General features: G+C 42.4%; 1 protein-coding gene across 1 annotated transcript; it reads left to right on the top strand.

Moving 5' to 3' along the window:
- Positions 1–655: 655 nt before the first annotated feature.
- Positions 656–19091, top strand: LOC115576877 (multidrug resistance-associated protein 4-like). Its single transcript, XM_030409482.1, has 32 exons — positions 656–1502; positions 1576–1676; positions 3769–3879; positions 4100–4220; positions 4367–4591; positions 4671–4760; positions 5663–5826; positions 5918–6043; positions 8659–8908; positions 10286–10393; positions 10485–10574; positions 10759–10950; positions 12064–12158; positions 12291–12377; positions 12499–12595; positions 12715–12927; positions 13133–13270; positions 13788–13825; positions 13935–14050; positions 14142–14288; positions 14360–14439; positions 14543–14693; positions 15157–15276; positions 15376–15486; positions 16422–16522; positions 16600–16791; positions 16887–17042; positions 17340–17429; positions 17512–17684; positions 17772–17877; positions 18563–18697; positions 18797–19091. Exons 2-31 carry the CDS (start codon positions 1597–1599, stop codon positions 18695–18697), a joined length of 3903 nt encoding a protein of 1300 aa, XP_030265342.1. The 5' UTR covers positions 656–1502; positions 1576–1596; the 3' UTR covers positions 18797–19091.
- Positions 19092–19146: the final 55 nt, after the last annotated feature.

Raw genomic sequence — 19146 nt, forward strand, 5'->3', positions numbered from 1 at the left:
TAGTTAGTAAAGACAAGGACCTAACTGATGTAATATGATATCACAGCCAGTATGTATTTTAAAAAACTTAAGTTGGTGGAGTTTATAGTTTAAAGTGTGTGTATAAATCCTGGGGAGTACTACTGCATATGTGAAAGATGTAGCATAAATCCTTTTATGGCTACAGAGTAAACTGTGTGTAATCTTATAAACTGCTTCCAGTGATGTCACTCAGTGGCTAAATTCCATTGTTGGTGCTGTAGGCAGCATAATTTTGAAATGGAGTTTTTTTTTTTACTCTGCATTCTTCCTGTTTTCCAAAACCTGGTGCCTACATTACCCACAATGCAACATAGTTAATGAATGACATTAGAGGCAATTTGTAGGACTACATGCAGCATCCTCTGGAGCCACAAAAGGGCTTCATACTACTATTTTCACATATGCATCGATGCTCCTCAGGACTTGTAAACGCACTGTAATGTGTAAAATTCATGTTTGTGAATTTAAGTAGTGCTATCAATTAAAAGCTGCATTAAACATTTAACATTATGGTAATATGATTAGCTCAAAGAATTTTTATTAACATACATTTAAAAGTTTTATTCCCAATGAACCTTTGAACTGTGTGTCCAGCTTGTGCTTTTTATAGTATCAGTGAGCACTGACCATGCGCAGTGTGCATCATGACTCACTTGTCAGTCCGCACTGTGATTGTGAGCGCTGCCAGCTTAAAGCCATAGCTTTTTGTTGTGGACACTTATGTTGTTTATTGGCCGCACTCGTTTCACTCCGGCTATTGTACATGACGCCAACTTTCAGGACATACGTGTTGTGTTGAGGAGCTGCTGCCTTCAGGGGCTACTCGTACACAGGAGCTTCGCTTGTCGTATGCTGTTGCAAATCCTGTTGAGCCAGCAGCGTTTTTGTTGCAGTTTTCACAGTGGTGGCTGCTGGATATCAATGATGAAATCACGCTTCTTGTTCAATAGCAATAATCGATGGTTGTATTGAATTTATAGGGCAAAATGAAAATGTATAGGGCTCAAGTGTGCGCTGATTGCTGATACCAATTATAAATGCCACTACTACTACTGCTACATTTACGGTATTAGTGTCACTTTTAATGGTGACAGCAGTTGTAGTAGACTCTACCCTTAAAAAAAAGTGATTAAGTAGATTAAACGACACCTTGACAATGTGACATCTTTGGAGATAAAATAACGAATATCAATAAAACATTCTTAATGAGGTAAATATGTGTCGAAGTACCCTGAGGTGCAGCCTGTCAATAACACCCTAATACGAATTGAACAACTGACCTAAATAAGGCTGTAAAATAAAAAAATAAAGTCCTCCTCTGTGTAAATGCAACTCTGAACTTCCCGCTTTCACGTTTCATTGTTTTTTGTCTCGCAGGCGGGATTGCTGGTAGTTACGACACAGACTGCAGCACCTGAAGACGGCTCAGCGCCAGCCCTACTGCAGCACTGTGGATGGGTCAGATCTCTTTAGGACGTTAGGTAACTCCACATGCGGTGCGTGAAAGTTGTGTCTGGGTGTGCAGTTGCTGAGATGGACACTTTTGTCTCCCAGCCAGCCTGAATAGACGCCAAGATGCCCGCGGAGATGCAGACAGAAGACGGCGGACACAATCCGCTTGCGAGTGCCGGCTGGCTATCAAAGGTCTTCCTGTGGTGAGTGATTGACTATCTGTCAGCAAGGTGTGGTTTTTAATGTTTTTTGAAGCAGCGAGGTAGAAACAAATGAATGTGGATAGTGAGTGTGATGCGCACGTGCGATGTGTGTTTTTGGCGCATCAGTGAGTATTTCGGTGGAACTTGCACTTGGAAAAACTGCTTTTAGATTTGAGCCAATTGGTCCAAGTCGCATGCAGACCAATTTCCTTAAAAAAATAAATAAATAAAAATCCTTGCCGGGATGTCGATGATCACAGAGTAGGTGTTTTATAACTACATTAGCCCGAGGCCTCCGCTGTTGAGTAACTTATAGGAGTTTATCAGTAGTGAGCAACTGTATCCATAAGGAGGAGACTTTGTTTCAAATTCAACAATGTATAATATAATGATACCTAGAATATATATAAATACCAAGGCTTCTATTCGGATTATTGAAGTGTACTTTAGCAGGTCTTTATGTTAAGAACAACGTGTACAACTTTAAGGTGCCCTATTTAGATTATGATTCTGCACTTAGATTTGGGGAAGAAGTTTCCATCAGAAGAGAAAGATATATATTTTTTTCGATTTAACAGACTAAATAAACCCCTTTTTTGTTTTCATGACTAAATAAACAAACTGACCTTAAAGGACAACACAGTGTCATACTGTTTTACTTTGTTTGTATGTGGCAGACCCTCCCACCTCTCTAGCGTCAAACAGTGTTCTTGTGACCTTGTTTTCCTCTAAGAACAGCTTGTTTCTTCAGCTATAGAATATATTCTGTGTTTGTATCTGACTACAGTGGATTGCGGTAGAAGTGGTCCTTGTTAAATATTAGCTGCCTGACAAAGTCAGGTGAAGCTATCCTACAGCATAGGTGGTGCCAGATTATATCCGTCAAACGTCGTTTTCGTGTACTTTATTCCACACCATGGTCCACATTCGTAAAAGATTAAACATTAAATAGGAACATAGAGTTATTGATATACAGGTACATTGAAAAAAATTAGAATATCATGAAAAAGTTCAATATTTGGCTGAGGCTGATCGCCTCCGTGCCACGCCGCATTGAAGCAGTAATCATGCAACAGGAGGCCCAACCCAGTATTGAGTGCATAGAAATGAACATACTTTTCAGAAGCCAGACATTTGTTTAAAATATCCTTTTTTTTTTAATTGATCTTATAATATGATATTCTTTATTTCTTAGACACTGAATTTTGCATTTTCATTTCTGTAAGCCAAGAAATAAAAGCTGTAATTATTTCACTCTATGTGTAATAAATCTATTTGATATATGGGTTTCACTTTCTGAAATGAGTGACATAAAATATTTAACTTTTTCATGATATTCTAGTTTTTTGAGATGCACCTGTAAGGCAACAAATCCTGTTGAGTGGCAGAGTTGCAGCACCAGCAGTTTCAGACCATAAAGATATAAAATGTAACGTTTCTGCTTTAAAATGTCCCCAAAAATCCAGATGTTCATTATATATGTTGCTGAGTGGTGTCTTAATCTTTAATGTTTCTAATGTTCGAACACGATGAAAAAACTGTGCGTCTGTCGCTGTAACTTTAAGGAGTGAGTCATACTATCAGGACCTACTAAGTAGTGTGTGATTGATCAACAGGTTATACAAGTTGCCTTTCCCTACTACTGAATTACACTGTTAACTGTGTAAAACGTGATTTATATACAATGTATATGAGAGTTGTATTTTGTATTACTTATTTCTTACTTTTTTATTGTTTTGTTTAGTCTTTTACTATTTGTAGTGTTTATTATAATACCACTGTCCTTTGGCTGCTGTGATGAAGAAACGTCCCCGTTTGCGGGACAAATAAAGGAAATTCTGATTCTGACATATAAAAGAGTCAGGTGATGCGTTAATCTAACCTGTCTGATAGACCAGCACTGTGGAGGACTTAATGTTCGAGGGAGAGGGCGAAAATAATCAAAAGGGCACCCCCTGCTGAGACCACCAGTGAACCAGGACAAGTCTTTGTACCTATACAAAAGTTGTGATTCTGACAAAAGCTTCATTCAAGCGTACTCAATCCCTGTATGTTCAAGTTCTGCTTGGCTGACTCCAACTGTGCGTTTCAGCTGGTTGACCCCGCTGCTGCACCTCGGCCAAAAGAAGAGGCTGGATGAAAGTGACATGTACAGAGTTCTTGCAGAGGATCGCTCTGAAACACTGGGGGAGGAACTGCAGAGGTACCGCAATACTAATATGAGACCACTGGAAATGTTAATAGTAAAAGGAGTACGCTCAGTTAACCATGCAGCGAGCCGTCATATTAGCTGACTCTGCTCAGACTGGGAGGTCTGAACAGTAGGGAGGCGCTTTTTGAGGTAGAAAATGATGTGTATCTCATATGGCTTGACAGTTCTTATGTTCCAGTACAGAATCAACATGCATGTTTTGTTGTTGCAGATTTTGGGACCATGAAGTTCGTAAGGCTACAAAGGAACTTCAGAAGCCAGAACTCTCCAGAGCTCTTATTAGGTGCTACGGGAAGTCCTATGCAATCGCTGGACTGTTTGTATTTGCACTGGTAGGTTCGAAGGACCATGCAGTTTAGTGATGATCAGTTGGTTTATGTATTTATTTTACTTTTTTGTCAGAATTGTCAATAAGCTGCAGTGTTGTGATGGCTTGAATATCTAACCCACATGTTTTTCATCACTCTTTGTCATACAGGAGGTAATTAAAGTCATCCAACCACTTCTTCTGTGGAAAATAATCCAGTTCTTTGAGAATTACGACCCGGACGACCACCGGAGTCTCGTCATGGTGTACATTTACGCTGCTGCTATGTCCCTGTCGGCCTTTGGGCTGAGCATCCTCCAACACCTCTACTACTACCAAGTGATGAGAATAGGCATGAAGATGAGAGTGGCCGTTTGTCACATGATATACAGGAAGGTCAGTGAAAGTTCAAGCAGATTTACAGACCGTCGTCACAATGAACTCTTCCAGTGAAGACTACGTTTTCTCTCGTCAGGCTCTTGGTCTCAGCACTGAATCCATGGGCCAAACAACCACTGGACAAATAGTGAACCTCCTTTCAAATGACGTCAATCGATTTGATGAGGTAACGGTGACACAAAGAATCTAAAAACAGGAGGCTGACAACAAAGTGATTCGCTACACGTAGAGTGTTATTTTTGTATGTTTTTACAATTAGTTTTCTGTAGTTTTAGGTTCATTAGGTATTGGTAGTGTTGGGCAAGCTACTTGGAAAGTGTAGTGAGCTAAGCTGCCAGTTACTCTACATTGAATTAAGCTTCACTACACCGAAGCTACCACCCATGTATATGTATATATATATATATATGTATGTATATGTGTGTGTGTATATACTTTAGCATATATAATAGTTATAATTCAGAGTAATGTAAACTTTTCAAATGTTTCTCTGTTCCCTCATTTCCCCACCTCTTACCTCCTATATGAAACATTACTGTATTTGTTTATTATTTAAGTTTGTCTTTTTCTCTCGGGATCAATTCGTCTCCATTTTCCTCACCCTCCGCCATCTTTCCATCAAGTAACGTAACTCACTCAAGCTCACCTGTCTGTAATCCCCTGCAGCAGAGATGTTGTAGGCAGGTTGTGCTTCTGTCGGCTCCACATACACAATCGTGTATGGTGATGGCGTCACTGACTGATTCTTTGGAAAAATGTAGCTTGTGTGGGCGCTACCGCACTACTTGGTCAATAAAATAGCTAAGCCACTGAAAAGCTATTTGATTCAGAAAACAGCGTGGCTACCACCACGTTACTGAGAAATGTAGTTAAACTAGTAACGCCGCTACTTGTAGCTACTTGTATCTACTTGTAGTGACGTTACTGCCCGACACTGGGTATTGGCAAACAATAACTGCTCTCACACTTCATGTATGCTTGTTGTTCTATGATACAGGCTTAAGACATTGTTTTTGGTGTGTTCAGGATTGTAGGAACTATGCTCATTATTGTCCTTTGACTCTCTAGATCACACTAAATCTGCAGTACCTGTTGGTTGGACCTCTCCAAGCCGTGGTGATCATTGTTATCCTCTGGTACGAGATCGGCCCCTCATGTCTGGCCGGTGTAGCAGCCGTGACCCTCATGGTGCCGATACAGACCTGTTTTGGAAAGCTCTTCGGCATCTTCAGGTAGGGAAACAGCGCTTCTTTGATCACTTATGTATATGTTCCCTAACATGACAAATAGGATTATATTCATATACATCTTTATTCTTTGCAGGAGCAAAACGGCAGTTCTTACTGACAACAGAATCCGCATCATGAACGAAGTGGTGTCTGGCATCAGGATCATCAAGATGTACGCGTGGGAGAAACCATTCTCAGCTCTAGTCACTGAAGTCAGAAGGTTAGGATAAAACTGATAACTTTTTGTAGCAATTAATCAAATTTGTTTTTGCAGGGTTGCAATGGAGCTATATAGGGCAGTCGTCTTTACTGGGACCCACATGTTTTGGTGGTAGGTTGGCCCTATCCCTTTGTCTCCACAAATCTGTAAAAATTTATTTTAAAGGTTCACCTCCTACCTGACTTGTGCTCACAAAGGAAATGGGGTCAGCATATCACCAGTGTAACCATTAATTGCTGCTTACTGTGGCTGCCTTGTTCCTTTTATTGATGCCCCTTGTGAGAAATTCACAGGTATCACAGCAGTACAGAGGGAAACATAGATAAAGTTAAAAATAGAAATAAGATAAAAAGTTGGGCTGCCACTCGCTGCAGCTAGTGGTCCAGACCAAGGACGTTACAATAAAGTCTGGATACAGCTTTGATGTTGGGGCCCCGTCGATCCTATGAAAACTGCTCAGAGGCGTATGAAGCCAAAAAATCTTGGCCTACCAGCCATACTATTACCTGGATCTTCTGTGTTTAGGGGCCCTCGAGACTATCGCCGATCAAGTTGGCTAACTTCCAGTTTAGCGCCCAGCTTACTTTAGATAAAAATCTTTTGATCTTGCAGCTCTTCTAGGAATTCGAAATGTTATTGGACCGTAATGGATGTAGAAACGTTGTTGCACTTAACTCGTACACTAACAGAGACAAACTGTCATATACATTTCTCCTGAGCGTTTTCGTTGCATCAATGTTTTAGAATTCGCATCTTCTTGTGAAAACATCCATATTTAAAACGATGTTGTCCGCCGTCCACTCAGATGTTTTGCTGATATTGAGCTTCAGGTGGTGGTAGCTGTCGTGTAGCAGCTCTCTAAGCTCTCACTCAGTCCTCTGTGATCCTCTGTAAAAATAGTCTCGAAATGAAGAAGTCTCTGTCAATGTGTCTATGTCAATAATATTGCAATTACTTCCATTTTGCCAAGAGCTACACAAATCCATGCTTGTCCAGACTCATACGATATGTATGAGTCTGGACAAGCATGGATTTAATGCAACTTCACTCGTTGGGGAGGTAAACAATTTCGAGGCAGTGATTTTAGTCGTTATGACCAACACAGAAAAACTCGGCAGTCTGGTACTTAAATTTACCAGACGGCTGTTGAGGCCCAGGCAGATTATTGTGATCAAAGTTACAACTTTTCAGAATGAAGCATGTGAAACATTCCTCATTGCTTTGCAAAGAACTCGTTAGGTGGTCTTTGCAAAGCAATGAGAGAGCAGCTTGTGTGTTTATCATTAGCTAAACTTTTCCATCATTTTCTCTTCTTTGTTAATGATAATCCTTTATACTCGTTGCCCTTCAGTTAATACTTCATCTCATATTGTTTTCCCCAGAATCTTCAAGGGATTCTCAGAATGAAATCATGTCACACGTCAAAAGATCAGATAATAAGTAATAGATTAAGGGCATAGTATCACTAACTCACTACTTCAGACACACGCTCATTTACGCATTAAACTCTCTCAGAAACTATTTGGACATTGATGTGGAAAAAACCTGTTGCATCTTATGAACCTTCAATTTGATGAATGGAATAATAAAGTCGAAGAGCCTCGCTTGTGATTACCTGAATATGATCTTATGTATGCAAATTGTGACAGACAGTCAAGAACCATGTCAAACATTCCTATGAGGGAGGATCAAACTAATTTCTTAGAAGTCATGGACATGACATAACATGTAACATGTACAAAGAATGTGGATTTGTGGCTCATCTGGTGACTGCTGTTTTTTCAGTTTCGTTTTACAGGACAAAGGTCTTTTTGTTATCTAGAAATCAAATCAAGCATGCTTAATCTTCCTCACGGCTCATTCACTTCTCTAAACAGTGTGGACTTTGTCATTTGCAGCCTGCAGACCCTGAGACAGTGGTATGCACTGTGCTGACCTAGGTTAACTGCAAGTTAAATATGCTAACGTTGACACTGAGATGAGTTTGAATGTTATTTCCAAGTGCGTTGAAGGTAGAACAGAGTGCTATGTGCTTAATGATGCGTTTTTTGGTTTGATTTTGTTGTTAATGCAATCTTTTTTACACTGCTTTTTAGAGCAAGATTGAACTGAAGAGTGCTGTCCCAAGAGAAAACAGATATTAAAAAGTCCAGTATCAGTCCTAAACTCAATTTTTAAAAGAACTGTAGTTACTGTGCTTTGTGGGGGCAGTGTGAGGAAGCAAACGTCTGTTCTCACTTAAAAAACAGGGAGGAATTTTATGTATGAACATTTAATTGCAGACAGACGCTGTTGGACTCTCACGCGCACACACAAAGAAAAGATTCATGGCCTTAATGTGACTTCCATGCTGCTGTGTACTACTCTAAAGAGCATGTTAACAAGTAAATTCAATATATCGTTTAGGCACTATAACTGTTATCTTTGGTGAAATGTGTGATATTTTCTGCTTGGTCAGTGACTTCCAGCTTGGTCTGCGATTGGGCGGCATTTTTCCATTGTTATTTCATCCGTGCAGTCAGACATCCAGTTAAGACACGTGACTCAAAATTAGAGCGTGACCGAAAACTCATCATCAAGCTCACTCTCCTCCATATGTTGTGTCCTATTCCCAGGAAAGAAATCCTTCAGATACTGAGGAGCTCCTACCTACGAGGACTCAACATGGCCTCCTTCTTTGCCGGCAGCAAGATCATCGTCTTCGTTACTTTCACCGTCTACGTCCTTCTGGGCAACACCATCAGTGCCAGCACTGTGTTTGTCACGGTTTCCCTCTACGGAACAATCAAGCTCACAGTCACCTTGTTCTTCCCGCTGGCTGTGGAGAAGTTGTCAGAGACTGTGGTCAGCATCCGCAGGATTAAGGTAATTCTGCCTTTTAGATATTAATGACCTGACGCACAAGGGATTAGTTGTAACCAACCTTCTGAGACATCAACTTTAAACTGTTCGGAGCATGGCACTTTCACGTTTTTTGCCATCTATCAATATTCTCCAGTTGTGATATAACTGATGTGATAGCAGCATCTAGACCCGCTTCTTTAAGAGCCACCATCATTGTTTTTAAATGAACATTTGCTTCTCTCGTTGGCCGTCCCACCTAAACCTCGCTCCAGGCTGCCAGTAGGTCCTCACAGGACACTGATTGGTCTGAATGACGGTGATTCGAGCACGAGTGCTGAGGCCTGTTAAGATGGACTCTATCGGGCTCTCGTCACCTCGTGAATCCACCTGTCTCGCATGTTAAATTAACTATAGCATTTGTTTTGTATTTCAAGACTTTGCTAGAATATTTACTTCTCCTTCATTAGTTTCAACTCAATTACTGGAGCTATTCCAAAACTTCACTGCTCAAGCTTTCTTATAGGTACAAGGTTAGCTGTCATTTGTTAAAACACATGTTTAAAAAACTTATCTACATTTGAGTCCATTGTGCTACATCTATTTTAAAAAATGGAGTGTTGATGTTGAATTGAGGAGTCACCCATTGAGTGATGTGTCCTGTCTCAATCCCTTCTGTTGGCCCTCTATAAAAGTTAACCAGAAGAGTGTGCGTGTGTGTCTTTGCCTCCTTTCTTCTAAAGTACCAATAAGCTCTTTGGTTTTGCTGACATTATTGTGAAAGTGTTCCAAGAACATTACATAACCGCGATATCCCAGTGGGTACTCCTGCAGGAAATTGAAGCAAATCCTTAAAAGCATGCACCTTCTTGGTAGGATTGCAGACTACACAATCACCCTGTTCACCCTATCCAGAAATATTTTGTCTTCGTAGCTCTTATAAATAGACACACGCTCTCTCACACACGCACGCACACACACACACACACTGGTTTAAGATCGGAGTCTGTCGACAATACAGTGTTTGATCTAGAGACATTTGTTAGGGATAGACACAGCTGTATTCATTATTAAACCCATAGGCGTAAATCCCCGGGGAGTCAGAAGGGGACACACAGGTTTTTCCTTAAATCTGTCAACCGTCTATATCTCAGCGTTCACAAACATTTATACATTTCTTCTCCACCAGCCTTCATTTTTACTCAACCTTAGAGATCCTTCCACAGTAACTTACCACATCACTATAATCCTGAATAACTAAATTATAATATATAATATGTAGGGAGGGATGAGAGTGTTGGCAAGATTTACATGAGTGAAGTATTGCAGATACTCACTGTGTGGGCTTTGTTTTCATGGATCACAGTGTAATGGCATGTGTGTTGATTAACCCCCTCGCAGAACTTCCTCCTCCTGTTAGACGTGGAGAGTAGAAACTTGGAGCTGCCGCTGGAGGAAAAGAGGGAAAACTGCATTGAGATGGAGAAGCTGACCTGCTACTGGGATAAGGTGAATGTTGTGACCTTGAAGTGATATTATCTCAGTGGTGCATAGAATTGTAAATATTCTGAAACGCTCTGGTGTTTTTCGTTTGTCAAAGAGTTTGGACGCTCCATCCCTGCAGAACATTTCTGTCACAGTGAAGTCGCACCAGCTCCTGACAGTCATTGGCCCGGTGGGTGCAGGAAAGGTCAGTGCGCTTCTTTGAACTTGCATAGCTTCAGGTTCACGGGTGAAGTGGTTTGGGTTATGACGGCAAACGGTCTGCTTGAATAAACGGCGCCAGCAAAACAACCAGTCACGCCTGACGTTGCGTAAACTGTCACTTTTTTTACACTGCTCACATGTCCACATCCATCCATTGTTCCCAACAGTCATCCCTGCTGAGCGCCATCTTGGGAGAGCTGCCTCGCGACTCGGGGACGCTGAAGGTGGAAGGTCGGCTCACCTATTCTGCCCAGCAGCCTTGGGTGTTCCCTGGAACCATCCGCAGTAACATCCTGTTTGGGAGAGAGCTGAACTCCAAGAAGTATAAGAGGGTCATCGAAGCCTGCGCGCTGAAGAAGGTGAGGTGTCACACCTTAGCAGGCACACCCTCTGGAGGCCCGGTTTGTTGAGGGTGACACAGGAGAAAGAAAGAAAGAACTCTGATAATAAAAACTATGTTGAAATGTTTGATTTTTTTCGCTAGAGTGACTATGCAGGAAAGAGTTTCCTCTTTCTTGTCCAGTTTCGCTTCTTCCTAAGATGGAAATTGAGAAGTGAACAGAGAAAGAGAAAGAAAACAGAGAAAATAAAGCAGTCAAGAGGGAACAAGTGACCTAAACAAAAAGGGATGAAGGGTAAAGAGGCAGAGAGGAGTTCAAGCTGTAAACTCTTAATTTGTTTTATTATTTATAGATCTTCTAACTATGACTGAAGTGTTACAGTATATTAGATCAATGGTTTCCAACCTTTTTTCCTTGAAGTCCCCTTGCCTGTGTCCAAGACAAGCCAGGCCCCCCCAACCCACTTACACTAAAAGAATAAAGTGATTAATTACAATTTTTTATTTGTAAAAATAAACAACACTTGTATTTGCTCTTATTCTCCTTGTTTTACAATGTATATAGATACATTTCTTCCTTTTTTGTGTCATCAGGTGTATCACACACAACTATACACACACACGGTTTAATTTATGACCAGAATAGGCCTGCCTCATAGGGGTGTTTGTGATAAATAGCTTAATGAATTTAAATGTGTTTTAATTTGGATTATACAGAGTTTTGATTATCCAGTTGGGTGTGTTATTGGGATTTTATATTTAATGTGCACAAATATAATTTTGGTAACCTCTCAACCTCAGAGCGGACAAAGTTGTACGCACGCCCCGCGATATGTTATATAACACATTATCTCAAGAACGCTTTGAGGGGATTTCTTTAAATGTGGCACAACCATCCACCTTACACACAAGAATGGACTGATTAGATTTTGCTTCTCAAAGCATATTTTTGTGTGACCAAGTGACCCCGAGGCAAGTTATCATTAGTTATTGATCTATTTTCACCCAAGACAGGGAACACACTTCGATGACTTCCCCTCTTTTGATTTAGTTCCAGTTAACAGAACCACCTTTTTAAATTCTGGTCATGTATGTAGTCTTTGTAGTAGCCCTCCACTGTCTTTAAACGCAGGACATGGAGCTGCTCCCTGATGGAGACCTGACGCTGATCGGGGACAGAGGGGCCACACTCAGTGGAGGACAGAAAGCTCGCGTCAACCTGGCGAGGTCAGAGCAGAGTGATAGTCGGCATGTTTGCGTCACTCAGAAGACGCACAACCTCGAAATGAATTTTGTAGACGGTTTAATCTCACATTAAAGTGTGTGTGTGTGTGTGTGTGTGTGTGTTTGTTTTGTCAGGGCTGTGTATGAGGATGCAGACATCTACCTCCTGGACGATCCTTTAAGTGCTGTGGATGCTGAAGTTGGGAAACATCTTTTTGAACAGTGAGTAACTCATTTCTATTCAAATCGCTGTTTTTATCCTGAATTCATTCCTCACAATGAGTCTATACAATATGTTCTTCATTCTAATTAATAACATTATTCTACTTAATGGCTCTTTCAGGTGTATCAGTGGCCTGTTAAAGAACAAGTGTCGTGTCCTGGTCACCCACCAGCTGCAGCATCTGAGGGCGGCTGACCAGATTCTGGTCCTCAAGGAGGTCTGTGTCCCCATAATAAGAAACAATTCAATTAAGCTTCTAAAACTTATCAGATCTAGCGAGATAGAGGGGGATGTATTTCTTTTTTTAAGGGTTTCACACCTGTTTGTGTCTCCCAGGGTCACGTCATGTGCCAGGGTACGTACAACCAGCTGCAGCACTCGGGCCTCGACATCGTGTCTCTTCTGAGAAGCGAGGAGGAGCAGGACCGGTTGTCTCAGCTGGCCAGCCCAGGCCGACTGTCGTTATACAGCCAGAGGAGCAACGGATCCCACTGTTCTCACAGCAGCCTCCTGCCTCCACCTGAGAGCACCGGGACCCAGCAGCTTCCTGTAGGTACATTTTCAAAATAAATCTAACCTTCTCCTGAATAACAACTGGAAACACGTTGGTGGGGTTGCCAGACTTCATCCCTGACTGTATTCTTCTGAGTGGTGTAACAATAAGAAGACAGTTGATTAAAGTAACTGGTTCTTCAGCTTATGACATTTTAGCCTGCAATGTGTAGATATTGATCAGCAATGACTTGATTTGTAGATGGAAACAGTTCGAACCATGGCAGAGGAGACACGAGTTGAAGGGAACGTGAGCAGCCATATTTACGTCAAATACTTCACTGCAGGCTGTAGCCTTGTGATGTTACTGTTTATACTCCTGATCAGCGTCGCAGCAGAGGTAAGCTTGAGGCTCTTAGGCATCTCATTTTCACTGTGATTCTCGGATATGTACTTATAATGTTGACTTTGTTCCATAAACTGATCTCTTACTTTACTGTTGAAGCCAAAAGTTACTAGAGATAATCGCCAAAGTGTTTAATTCATTCTCCTCAGTTTTAACCTGTTAGCTTTTGGCTCTTCGATTCTCTTGTTCCTGTCTTTCACCTCTTTCCTGTTTTTCTTCGCGTGTCGAGGTATGTAGTCTTTTAATGAAGCCACCTCACAGAGGAGTAAAACCAGTTTGGACTGCAAGTCTGCAAACAACTTTTTATGGTTATTTCAAGACCGTTTTACGACACCCATTTTTTGTAGCCTTAAGATATTTCTCTGTAGTTGTTATAAGATCGGGTGCCATGAAGTCTAAATCAACAATTTTTTTTTTCAGATACTGCTGCAAGTCTTTTCATATTCTTGTATTAAATACTCTAAAAACCTCAGGAACAGGTTTGTTTATTGAACTTTGTTTCCATCCATAGGTTGCATATATCCTGCAGGACTGGTGGCTGGTATACTGGTGAGTGCTTTATCCTTTGTTTGACAGGAAATTGATTAAATTCAGTGTTGATGTTGTAACTTTTCATGCACGTGTTTGTTACACTTGTCTCTTGTGTTGATCTTGTCAGGGCCAAAGAGGAGTTCTTTAACAGCACATTCAGGGCTCTAAGCATTAAACATGGAATTAATGCTACTCGCTCAGAACAGGAGTTCAATCTGACATTCTACCTCAGTATTTATGCAGGTAAGCCCTCTACTCTTCTGTTTACCACCACCTGTTCAAAGTATTGAGTATTATTGCAAAGTTTTGATCTGATGTCGTCCTGCCGTTTCAGGGCTGACAGCAGCTGCTGTGGCATTCGGCTTTGCAAGGAGTTTAGTGATCATTCACAGCCTGGTGAGGGCCGCTCAGAATCTGCACAACAGCATGTTCAACGCTGTCATCCGCACGCCTGTCCGCTTTTTTGACGTCAACCCCATAGGTGAGCCTTTTGTCGGAGTCATGTGTAAGTCAAGCGAAGGCCGCCTGCTAAAATAGTTCTCCTGTTTTTAGGAAGAGTTCTCAACAGGTTTTCCAAAGACATCGGTCTGATGGACTCCACGTTACCCATCACCTTTGTGGACTTCTATCAAGTGAGAACTTCTGACAATATCATGAAGACTGAAGTGAATCTGTGGCCAAATAGTTTTGCAGTTGAGATCAGTTCCTCAGCCTGAGCTGCTTTTTGTTTTGTAGCTGTTCTTACAGAACATTGGCGTGGTTGCCGTGGCTGCCTCAGTCATCCCTCTCATCCTCGTCCCCGTCGTCCCGCTGGTTTTTATCTTCTTGTACTTGAGGCGTTTCTACCTCCATACATCACGAGACGTCAAACGCCTTGAATCTACAAGTATGTTGCTGCATTCCTGATGAGCATGAAACCTGGGGGATGGAAGATTCAGGGGCGGTTCTAGGGGGGTGGGCCAACAGGGGCCAGTGCCCCCGTAACTCTGAGTCTGGACCCCCCTGTGGCCCCCCCCCGACAGGGAGTCTGCATCAATAATACAATGACAGATTTCTTTAAATGATTATGTTTTGAAGGGAAAGGCAGAAATAAAGTGTCTCAGCAGTTAACTACCCAATCAAAATTGCTGAAATTGTAAACACTGTTTTGTCTGAATGAGGGATTTATATTTTTTTCCAGGTTGTATGTGCCCCTAACAAAAAAGCCGGCCCCAACCTGGCCCCCCTATTAAAACTGGTCTAGAACCGCCACTGGGAAGATTTAAGGGTTTGCACATTAAAATGCCAGAAAGAACTAATTACTTCTGCCATCAGAAAATAAAACACCCTCTTTATCATCTTCCCTGCAGCTCGGAGTCCCGTCTTCTCCCACCTGTCTTCGTCTCTTCAGGGCCTGTGGACGATCCGAGCCCTAAGAGCTGAGGAAAGGTTAAAGAAAGCCTTCGATGCTCATCAGGACCTGCACTCAGGTGCTGCTTTACTTCAAACATTGCATCAAATGCATTGCACGATGAATAGGCTTGGGAAGGTCGACTTCACTTATATAGAATGTTTCTCTCTTGTATCAGAGGCGTGGTTTTTGTTCCTGATGACCTCCCGCTGGTTTGCACTTCGCCTCGACAGCATTTGCTCCATATTTATTACCATGGCAACGTTTGGCTGCATCCTGCTGCGAGACGGTGAGGAACATCTCACAACAGAGCTGCACGAATTAAAGTCTGTCCATAACCTCTCCTCAGCATCACGAAACGAGTGGACCTTCGTCTTGTGATCTCGTTACGCTGCAGAGTTCATTCCAAATGATCTGCTTTACCTCACTACTGATTTCATTGATCAGAAATCCTATACATCCATTTGTTCAGACGGCATTATCCCTCTACACCACAGATCCTGAGTAGGCAGCCTTTTGATTGACAGCTCATTTGAGCAGATACGATCTTCAAGGCCTGCCTTAGAGCCTACAACAGACAGTGATTGATAGTGTAGACTCTTTCTGCTCCTGAGCCACTTACACGCCAGCCTCCAGATGATTGATTCATCATGTAGCCAGTGAGATCTCAAATACCGTAATATATTGTTTTTTGCAGTTTATAGTGTAGATTGTGTAGAGTGTTTGAATAGGCAGTTTTTTTTACCCAAGCACTTGGGTGTTTCACCACAGCTATGCATTTGTTTTTGGTTAGACTGGGATAAGTGTTTAAGGAGTAACAGGTTCATTGCAAAATGAAAAGCAAGCAAATATTTGAGATCACTCCTAGTTGATTATTTGGTGCAACTGATGCAATGAAAGTTCTCTCCAGATTGTTCTGTAAATGGTTATAATAAGACACATTTATGTGAAGCTAAGCAACTGAACAGTTAAGTTGCCTCTTCAGCTCGAATACAGTGAGAAAGGGAAAGCTGCTGTGCTTGTGACAGAGGTGATATACATCGTGCCCCTAAACCATTTCGTAAGTCATCCTATGGCAAGAATGTGATGCAACGCCCTGAGTCTGCTGCGCTGCATGGAAAAGCTGTGAAACACATGCTGAAGAGTTCCTCAGTGCAGTGAAAACATAATACCCTCAAATGACCTGATTTCTTTTTTCCTTTTTTTAACACTTGTGTTTGTCAGGGCTGGAGGCTGGAGAGGTGGGCCTGGTGCTCACCTACGCTGTGACGCTGGTGGGAAACTTCCAGTGGACGATGAGGCAAAGTGCCGAGGTGGAGAACATGGTGAGAACTGAGTGACGCCCGAAAAAACACGGTTGACTCACACAACAGAAATGAGAAAGAACCTCTCCTCTCTTCAGATGACGTCAGTGGAGCGGGTGATGGAGTATACGGAGCTGAAAAGCGAAGCACCCTGGACAACACAAAAGCACCCCGCTCCTAATTGGCCAGACAAAGGCCTGGTGACCTTTAACCATGTGAACTTCTCCTACGGCGACGATGGGCTGCTGGTGCTCAAAGACATCAACGCCACCTTCCAACCCCACGAGAAGGTGAGAGGTGTTGGTCTGCACACAGCCACAGCCTGCTTGTCAACTTGCACAATGTACAATAAGGAGTGTGTGTGTGTGTGTGTCTCCTGTGTCAGGTTGGTATTGTTGGTCGGACCGGTGCTGGGAAAAGCTCTCTGGTCTCAGCTCTGTTCCGCCTGGCAGAGCCTCAGGGGAAGATCTACATCGATGGTGTTCTGACCTCAGAGATCGGCCTCCATGACCTGCGCCAGAAGATGTCCATCATCCCACAGGTAAACATGAGACCGGGGCGCCCTTTAGCTCAGTTGGTACAGCAGGCGTCCCACGTACAGAGGCTTTGTCCTCACTGCAGCGGACCTTGGTTTGAGTCCCGGCCTGGGGCCCTTCGCTGTGTGTCACTCCCCCTCTCTCCCATCCTGTTTTCTGTCATATCTTCCAGCTGTTCTATCAATAAAGCCATAAAGGCCAAAAAAAGTATACTGAAAAACACGAGAACCCCCCCCCCCCCCACTAACGACTCCAGACCAGCTTGTCGTTGCGCTGTGTCAAAGTGTCTCCATGTTCCTCAGGATCCAGTGCTGTTCACCGACACAGTGAGGAAAAACCTGGACCCTTTCAACCAGCACGATGATGAAGACCTGTGGAAGGCACTGGACGAGGCTAGTAACCAATCGGCAGTCACACTATCGCCCACACACACTCCGCAAGTTCCCCCTGACCTTTCCTCCATGTTCCCTGCAGGTCCAGCTTAAGTCTGTGGTGGAGGAGCTGCCCTGTAAATTGGAGACGGTTCTGGCCGAGTCAGGCTCCAACTTCAGCGTGGGCCAGAGGCAGCTGGTGTGTCTGGCCAGAGCCGTCCTGCGGAAGAACCGCATCCTCATCATCGACGAGGCCACAGCCAACGTGGACCCCAGGTACTGCTGACTCACGACCAAGATACCCATGCCTACACTGACCTCTCCAATAGAATTCTGTTCCAATTATTTTTGTTGTCCCTGCAGGACAGATGAACTGATCCAGAAAACAATACGGGACAAGTTCAGAGAATGTACTGTTCTGACCATCGCTCATCGTCTCAACACCATCATAGACAGCGACAGGATACTGGTGAGTCCTGTCTTCTGTCTATTTTAGGATTAAGATATGAATACAAACCACTTTACGTGCAACCCTTTCCCACTTGCTGAAAAAACCCATTTACTCCTGGTGACAGATGGCTTTTGTTTGCAATGTAAATGTATATTATCGTGATTTACTAAGTCAGTTACCCCTGCAGTAGTCGGCTGCATTGTGAACACAACACACAGGTGAACTTCTAATTTAGTGTCCTTAACAGCCGCGATGCAATGATGCATTTTGAAGTTAAGGCAGCTGGCTGTATCTTTACTTCAGTCTGCGTTGAGTCTGAAATAATATTTAAAAAAGTGACCATTGTTGCTTCTATGTGGTCTGATCGCTTCTGTGCATTGGCAACTTATCAAAGACCGGAAAAAAGCTCCTCAGCAACTTCTGTTATTAGCTGTGTAAAAATGGTTCCGCATGAATCAGAACATATTTGATTATTTGCGGGTTTTGTTGAAGCCAAACAACAGAGGGTGTGAAGGGGATCTGACGCCAGCGAGCGGCAACCAAATGAGACAGCGTTATTTTGAATACAATTACGATAATGTCTCCACACAACTCATCAAACACAGGTCCAGCAGTTTTAGAAGTTGTAATATTACATATTCTTACTCTTCAATCAGTAACTGAGCTTGCACTGCCACTACGATTAATGTTGTCCGTTGTTAAGGTGTTGGACAATGGTACAATCCAGGAATTAGACCGTCCCTCCATACTGCTGCAAAACAAAGACGGTGCGCTCTACAAGATGGTGCAACAGATGGGTCAAGTGGAGGCAGCGGCCCTGCTAGAGGCAGCCAGATAGGTGAGCTCAATGTTCCTGTCTATAGAACATGCATGTGGTTGGATGTCATCCAAGTTTATACGAGCTTGGTTTTATGTAATGTTTTTCACTTTTTCATAGGCAACACCCCTGTCCTCAGGAAGCCTACCTCTCATGTAAGAAGTATGTGCCAACACCTGAGTCATCCAAGGCTAAATCAACAACTACTAAATCAACTACCTGATAGCAAAGTTTTTACTAGTTTTCCTAGTATGTGGTAGAAAATTAATTTTAAGTTTAAAAAAAATTGTAAATGTGTTTTTATAACGAGTGACGAAGCCGCTCTTATGAAATTGTCCCAATGAATGTGCCCTGTTTTTAATTTGTAATTCTGTGTTTTTGTACATGTCTTCTCATAAAGATCATTCTTTTTTAACCTGTGTCAAATCTTGTTTTATCTTATTAGATATAAAGTGTTTTTCCTGGGCCGG

This window comes from Sparus aurata, chromosome 24, assembly GCF_900880675.1.
Source record: "Sparus aurata chromosome 24, fSpaAur1.1, whole genome shotgun sequence".
NCBI lineage: Eukaryota > Metazoa > Chordata > Actinopteri > Spariformes > Sparidae > Sparus > Sparus aurata.

What these genes read in the sequence shown, in the direction of transcription:
- LOC115576877 (XM_030409482.1), top strand. Translation starts at nt 1,597, where the DNA reads ATGCCCGCGGAGATGCAGACAGAAGACGGCGGACACAATCCGCTTGCG. An exon ending in TGACCTGCTACTGGGATAAG is followed by an intron (nt 10,394 to 10,484) that starts GTGAATGTTGTG and finishes CGTTTGTCAAAG; the next exon opens with AGTTTGGACGCTCCATCCCT. An exon ending in TTTTGACGTCAACCCCATAG is followed by an intron (nt 14,289 to 14,359) that starts GTGAGCCTTTTG and finishes TCCTGTTTTTAG; the next exon opens with GAAGAGTTCTCAACAGGTTT.